Genomic DNA, 8,063 nt, shown 5'->3' with positions numbered 1-8,063 from the left:
GGGGGGGGGGGGCATATCGCTGCCTCCCAATCATATGCCCCTCCCTCCTCTTCCCCCACTTCTCCCACCCCCTCACAGATATCCTCTTTTTTGATTCTGGAAATATGGTAACCCTAGGCCCAGCATAAAGCCCCTTGCTGGCTGCTGCCTGCTTCTCTCCTTCTCCCCGCACTGCTGCAGGTGGCCCTGGGAAACTGAGGACCAGCAGCTGTCGCCCCTCACTGGCTGCTACCACCTGGGGCTTCCTGGGTTGTGCTGCCGGTCTAGCAGGGTTGCTATGGCCCCTAGCTCCCAGTGGGTGGGTGCATCACCTCCTCCACAGCAGGGCAGGGCAGGGCAGGGCAGGCACTGGCCTGGTGCTCAGCAACCCCCTCCTCCCCCATCACATGGCAGAGCCAGAGGCTGAAGCCCAGTGCTGCCATGCCCGTCTCCAACCCCACACTAGACTAATTAATTGCTTAACCTGTTTATAATTACAACAGGTTAAACAAATATTTATTTAATTGGTATTTACATCCCTAGTGGCAATAGGGATGAATCAGGGCACGTGCTGCACATGTTATGTGTGGCTGGGGTGTGCTCTGCATGCAGCATCTGCACCAAACAAGCCACAGGCCAGTCTGTGGGCCTGACCAGGCCCCAAGCCACTCGTCTGGTCCACAGGGTCCATTTGATAACCCTGGTCTAAATTATACACTAAAACTAATACATTTACAGAGCAAGCTATAAAAATGATGTTTGCAGATACCAGGATTAAATCACTTACCTTAATCCAGACATATGACCTCTTCCATCCATGTCATATCCCCCTCTACCTCCTCCCTGTGACCTGTCATATCCTCTATTCTCTTCTCCATACCTACTCTTTTCATGACGATCGTCTGAGGAAACCACAAAACACAGCTGCGATGTAAATTATGATTAAACAGTATGCTTAAAATTTGTCATTTAAAAACCATTAAAGTCTAATTTATAGTTAAATTGTTATATCTTTTCCAAAAAAGTCACAAGGACTTAAAAAACCAAGACAGGCTCCAATGTTTCACTCGATCTTCTAGAATATTCCTCAGAATCATATGGCGATTACATAATTTCTGTCTAAAAACCCCAGGATGAATTTTCCTACCCTGGAAAAAGGATATCCGAGTAATATGGTGTGAAAAATTAAAATTCAGATGCTAATCCAGTGATTCTCAACCAGGGTGCCAAGTCTAAAAAGGTTAAGAACCACAGTGCTAATTGCTTATTTACAGAGATCTACCAAACTCACGGCAGGAGTGGGCTGCACAGCAGCTCCTTTAATCTTGCAGGTTCCCTTGTGCACCCCCACCATTGATTGGTGGAGGGGCTCTGATACTCGCTCCTGATCAGAAGGGAGGCAGAAATTGCAGTGTTAAATATGGCACCATTTACGGGGGTGGGGTGGGGGGGTGCACAGGGGAACCTGCAAGATTAAAGGAGCCGCTATGCACCCCACTCCTGTCATGAATTTGGTACATCCCTACTTATTTATCAAGTGAAGAGGTGCATGCTGTCATGAACAGAGCAGATTAGAACACTATGCAGGGAGCTAAAGACAGATTTCAGGGTGCCTTTTCTATACCCGAGGAGATTAATTTCCTTCCACCTCTAACAAGCTCTGATGAGGAAGCAGCAAAGAAAGGGAGGCACAAAGTTTTGGGAGAGAGATCTAATGCTAGTCAGTTCTGAATCTGTAGCTTCTGTAATGCCACTTAGAGGAGACCTCTTTCTCAAGTTTTTAACTCCTTCTGCCTCTTCAGCAGTAGCTGCAAGTCTCTTGATTTTTCTACTAACTAGGATGTAATTTTACAAAGCACCTGGTATTCTGCACTAACTCTGGGGACAGACACTTTTTTGTGCACACTGTGTGCAAGGTAATGATAAAACATGTTTTTTTCTGCAGGTTCCATTGCTCCTTCATTCATTCCCCATACAGTTTTAAATTGCCTATGGTAATACCACCTGTTTCAACCACTGTCAGCAAAGAAACAACACAAAAGTAGCAACATTTACTATACAAACTTTAAGTAAATTTCTCCATTTTTATCTTGCTAGCTAATTGAATTAAGCATTGCAGAAGTTTGGTCCCTAATGCCTTTTGGGTGCAACTCACCCTTTGTACATACTATTTTCTCCCCTTAAAAACACACTTTAGACTGAAAAACAAATACTAATAAAAAGGGGTGCTGTTTTTCAGTCAGTTGTGCTCCTTTCCAATCAACAGATATTGGTTAATTCAACTAGGGCAACTGGAAAGACAGGAAAGCCTTATAAAATCAGCACTGAACGTGACATATCACGTGTGTCAAGAGCTACCCTTTCAAGCTCCGTGTTTCCAAATACACACACAAGAAATACGTTAACAATAGCTTTATACAATATGCTCATCCAAGAATCACAGAAAACCCTAATCTACCAGTTCTGTCATTCACAGACACATGGCTCTACCGAACCTTGTGAAATTAGAGTTCTTCATCTCTGTATGAAGTGCTACAAGAAAAGCCTATGTCAAAATGAAGAAAAAAGGGCTTAAATCACCCACCAGTAGGAGTAAGCCTAACATTTTTCATGGGACAGAATATCAAAGTCTTCTTAATGTAACTTAAAATCACTGCACTCATTCAATATGCTTCACCTTGTGTGTTGAGGTTGTAGTTTGCCTTTTGCTGAGATTGATAGGATTGCTGTGGCTGACCATATGAGCCTTGCTGTTGGCTGTAGCTTGACTTCTGATCATAAGAACCTCGGTTCTTCCCAAAATTTGACTGCTGATCATATGAACCCTGGTGCTGTCCAGAGCCAGACTGCTTATCATATGAACCCCGGTGTTGCCCATAGCCAGACTGCTGGTTATATGAGTCTTGGTGCTGTCCGTAGCTGGACTGCTGGTCATATGAGCCTTGTTGGTGCTCATAGCCAGACGACTGATCATAGTTTGACTTCTGTTCATATGAAGAGGATCTTCTACTTAAAACAAACAGGAATAACACTTGAATGAGTATTAGAAGCAAAGAGAGTTTATACTCATCAAATACCAAAGCACAGTGTAATGGCTGCAGGAACACAGTAATTCTGGCACAACTTCCTAGTCTTGATTTCGTCCAGGACTTAGCATTTTAAATAAAATAACATTTCACTGTTGACTTGGATAGAATCTAGGTGGCTCCAAATAAAGAAAGCAGAAAACTGTAAACCATTACAATCAAAGACATGGTATTACATTAACAGCAAAAACCAACCAATGGAAATGAAAAAACAAACTATTAGAACCACACGAGAACACAGTTTATCATATTGGCTCATCATATGATTCATCACAAATCACAGCAAGACGAAGGGCTATTTGTGGCCCATTCGCAATGCACGAAGCCAATTTTGCAAGGAATCTGCAGCAGCCCTGCCCCTTAGTAATGATTGGCAGAAAGGCCCTGGGGGAAGGAGGAATGAGGGGCCATCTTGATTGTTGGCTGCCCTTCATGCTGCCCTGCCCTGCCCCACCCTCCCCTTGGTGCCAACTGGTGGAAGGGCCCTGGTGGGAGGGAGGTGAGACCTCAAATGTCTTCTGGTATTCCAGTTTTCACACAATTATACAGAGTTTTTAGAACATACTGCATTATGGTTTTTTTTTTAATCTGATTTTATTTATGCTTATAAAACAATAAATTAGCTTTAGTAATCTGGACAGAGAACGGTTACAAAAAACACAGTAATTTAAGAGTTTGTCATTTCACTTATACTTCTATTTAAAGTTTTCAGAACTTGGAGTTGTAGAGGATTTAATGTTGTTATATTAAGGCCCTAACCAGGTATCTCTGTCCAAGGAAAGTTGAAACTGACACAGTTAATTTGTCTCCTCACCCTCCAGATGATTCTTTTTGTTGTCCCTGGTTGCCATAAGACTGTTGGCCATATGAGCTCTGATTTTGATTTTCATAATTTGAACCCCTGCTATATCCTTGTGAAGTTTGTCCATAACCTGAAAATTGAGCAGGAAATTATTTACTCAATAGTCACAGATTAACCACAGAAAATAAATTCAACAAGCTAGCCAAACCTGCTTGATTTTGTCCATAGCTTCCATGATAGCTTCCATAGTTCTGTCCATAAGAGGAACTTTCTTCACTCTGTCCATAGCCAGAATATCCCTACAATTTAGAGACAGATTTTCACCAGGAGTAAATGGTGCTAGAGAAAAAAACCCCACACATTTCTTTGTCTAGACTGGGGGCCACACCAGCGAAACTCCAATGATGGATGAAAATAGCTCTACAGCCCAACAAAGACAGGGCCACATAAGAATCACTTCTTGCTCAGAAAAACAGTTACTTTAAAAAGCATCACTTGTGCTTCAACCTACCTGCCCTTCTCCATAATTCTGATTGTCTTGACTGCTGTATGATGAATAACTGTAAAAAAAATATAAGGGATTTTATTTAATAAATGCATCTTAACCTATACTACCTATTTATATTACCTGAAAACGTAAATTGCAGGTTTCTTGTACAGAATCTGCATCTGGTAATATTTCTAATTTAACCACTTGTTATTTGTGTTTAACCTACATACTGTATTACAGGGACGAGCACATTAGCAATGCATTGATAAAACACTGGTTGAAAAGCACAACAATCTGTAGAGGCCATTAAGGAAGAGTTCAAATCAATACTCTGATCAAAACTCCGCTATTATGGGATCTGGGCCTTATTGGAAGCTGCTAGAATACTTAAAGTGAAGTTTATCATGAGTCCAGATCACTTAAAAAGCCAAATCTAAAACACATACAGATGTTTGAAGTCAGTTGTTTATGAATTCCTGTTCATCTAATATTTGCTAAAGCAGTGGTTTCTCAACCTCTTTAGACTCAAGGCACCTCTCTGAAAATGCCAGCTCTTAGTTTTCATTCTTTTTTTTTTACCTCCAGAAAAAAATAATAGAGCTGTTTTTCTGTTCCAAAGAACTCAGAAAGACCACAACTACAGATTTCTATTCGAAATCTCTGGGTTTATCTTATAAATTGTATTTGTAAACCTAACAGTGGTAATATTGTATGGCATCCTTGAAAGGATTTCAAGGCACCTGGTTACTGTGCTAAAGGATACAAAAAACTTCAAGGTGTGGTTTGCAGCAGAAAATACTGTTGTAGCTATTTTCTGAATCCATTCTTAAAAGCCCTTAAATTTTACACACATCAATTTTAGAGCGGTGGTGTATATACCTTTCCATAGTTCTTGGATGAAAATTTACTCCTATTTTGATCATACATACTGTACTTGCATTACCTCTTGCTGATACCCCTGTGAACAACTTTGGGCAGTCAAAAAAAAGGAAAAATACTGCTGTATGTTTATGACATTGTCCATGTCCTTAAGTGTTAGCATCTGTGGTCTGCTTTAAGTATGTTTGCTTTCTCCCTTTCATATATATTTATACTTGAGCTTAAGACTGTAACAAAGGCCCAAAATAAGACGTCCTGTGCACCTGAACCTTCCTGAGTATGTATCATCATGCACATGAAATGTCATGGTGGGAAATCCTGAATTAAAAAAAAAACAACAAAAAAACCCACACACTTTGCAACCCCAAAGAAAACTAATAAATGTGGCACAAAAGAAAGTGGGAGAGGGAGGGAAAGAGCAACCACATACATACCTTTGCTGCTGGCCCCCAGATTGACTGCAACTTCCAGAGTCTATTAAAAGAATAGACAAGAGAAAAAAAATATTTCCAATAAGTGGAACTAAGCACTTACAATCTACTCAAATAAAACCCAAGCTATAGAGTGCCAAGATGAGAGACAACAGGAAAAATACTCTCTTCTTCAGGGTCTAAGAGCTGTAGGCAGTTAATAACAGTTAATTAATAATACAAATGTCTCAAGTCAGTAACTTTTCAATGATTTTCAGATGGGTTCTCCATACAAAGGTTCAACTGGATTTCTCCATAATTCCTCTTCAGACCTTAAGTTTTTAAAAGACAATAATTGAGAAAAAAACATCCTTTTGAATCTTGTATTAACTATCGTTAAAAGTAGCTCCTAAACTTTTAATTAAAAGGAAAAAAATGTTTATTTGCATATTGTTTACTTTTGCATTTGACATCACTCTGAATGAGTTTAGATATTTTCTTTGTATAGCACTTCCCCCTTCATTTGCAACAGAAAACAGGAAAGAGAAATTTTATGCAAATAGAAACTTACTTTTCTGTAAGAACAACAAAATAATGTGGACTCAGATGCCCTGGCACCACTTTCAACTATTTTGTATACTTTTATGAAATTATCTGGAACAGGGGTGCTCAATCCCCTGCCCACAGGCCAGATCCAGTCCCCAAAGTCTTGTTATCTGGCACATGGAGCTCCCCATGGGCTTGTGGGGAGCCCCATGAGATGTGGCCCTGTAAGTCAAGTTGGGCATCCCATGCAATTTGGGGCCTAATCCTAGTGTGTGAGATTGCGCAGAGGTGGCATGAGCCCCTAGAGCACAATCCTGGGGTGCAGGGCTGGATGGAGACAACGTGGGGCCCTGGAAGCTGACCCCTGCATGCAGGATTGAGTGGAAATAGCAAAGGGCAGGGCCCCAGGACATGATCCTAGCACATGGGATTTGATCTGGCCCATGGAATGGCCCATCCCTCATTTGGCCCCTGGGGACAAAAAGATCAAGTCTCACTGAACTGACGCTTTACATTCCATTGATAGGTTGATTTTGAGTGGGCATGTTCCAAAGGCTAGAGAATATAAAACGATTTCAGTGAAGAGTACAACATAAGCCTCTTAAAAAGAGCTGATCAGGCAAAACCCAATCTGTTACTATCACTTTAAAATAATGTATGATAATAATATGAGAGAGCACTGCCTGGAAAAGGAACTTCATAGATTTCCTGTGTGCATGCTTAATGCAGGGAACTCCTCACTCTGAGAGAAAAAGTATGTTCTCTTGAGGCTAGCATGGTGGAACTACAGCAGTGAGACGCACAGAATAGGCTTTCAGGTACATTGTAGAGCAGTCCCACTTCCCCTGTAGCACCCTCTGTGTTGCTGAGGAGAATGACAGCCTCAGGGATGGAGAACATCAAGCTGGGAAGGAGGGAAGCTATTCCTTAGATGGGACCCACCTTCCAGCTGATGTCAGTTTCCTCTTGCACCAAGGATACTCCTCCAAGGGAGGGGACCCCACAGGACAGAAGGAAGCAGGTGATCGTAGTATGGGATTTGATCATTAGGAACATATAGACAGCTTGGTTTGTGACATCTGGGATGACCACATGGTGACTTGCCTGCCAGGTTCAAAGGTAGAAGACCTAATAAGTTGTATAGATAGGCTAACTAGTAGGTGCTGGGGAGGAACTAATGGTCGTAGCCCAGGTCAGTATCAATGATATAGGAAAGCAAGGGGAGAGGTTCTGGAAGCTAAATTTAGGTGCCCAAGGCAGGAGGTTGAAGTCCAAGACCTCCACTATAGCATTCTCCAAAATGCTTTCCATTCCATGCTGAGTGCTAGAGATGGGCAGAGCTCCTGAGTCTCAATGCATGGATGAGACGATGGCAGAGTGAGGAGGCATTTACGTTAATCAGGAACTGGGGAACTTTTTGGGGACAAGAACCTGTAGAATTGTACTACCAAACACCTGATCAAAAAGGTAAAGGTGTTTATGAAATGCCCAGGGAGATTAGAGAAGCTGCTAGAATGGGACAAGCAATAAAAATGAGGCTTCAGCTACCTTTCCATAGACTGGGTAAACACCTCATCACGGCAAAATGTGGAAGCAAGATTTCTGGCTGTGATAAAGGAATGCTTTCTATCTTGGAACCCACAAGAAGAGAAGCAATTCAAGATCTAAACCTGAGTAACACACAGAACCTGGTCAAAGAGTTATCTGTTGGTTGCACTCTGCAATAGCAACCATAACAATCACATTCAACATTCTGGCAGGAGGGAGTAAGCCAGCAGTGGGCAAGTATTTTGGCTGGAGTGCCACTTAATGAGTTTTGGTGAGCCATCAAGGGCTGCACACAAAATCTTTCAGAAGATATAATTAAAAAA

General features: G+C 41.6%; 1 protein-coding gene across 1 annotated transcript in view; it reads right to left on the bottom strand.

Moving 5' to 3' along the window:
• Window positions 1-8,063, bottom strand: part of TAF15 (TATA-box binding protein associated factor 15) — a 50,259-nt gene that overhangs the window by 25,205 nt on the left and 16,991 nt on the right. The window contains exons 2-7 of the mRNA XM_019511502.1: window positions 5,671-5,710; window positions 4,379-4,427; window positions 4,076-4,166; window positions 3,880-3,997; window positions 2,657-2,988; window positions 767-881 (exon numbers count right to left, since the gene is read on the bottom strand). Of these exons, the coding sequence (XP_019367047.1) occupies window positions 767-881; window positions 2,657-2,988; window positions 3,880-3,997; window positions 4,076-4,166; window positions 4,379-4,427; window positions 5,671-5,710 (745 nt within the window). The remainder of the gene's footprint in view (window positions 1-766; window positions 882-2,656; window positions 2,989-3,879; window positions 3,998-4,075; window positions 4,167-4,378; window positions 4,428-5,670; window positions 5,711-8,063) is intronic.

Source organism: Gavialis gangeticus, unplaced genomic scaffold (assembly GCF_001723915.1).
Source record: "Gavialis gangeticus isolate Ggan-Ray unplaced genomic scaffold, GavGan_comp1, whole genome shotgun sequence".
Classification (NCBI taxonomy): Eukaryota; Metazoa; Chordata; order Crocodylia; family Gavialidae; genus Gavialis; species Gavialis gangeticus.
The sequence above is the reverse complement of the archived record's forward strand: the minus strand, read 5'-3'. Positions and strand labels throughout refer to the sequence as shown.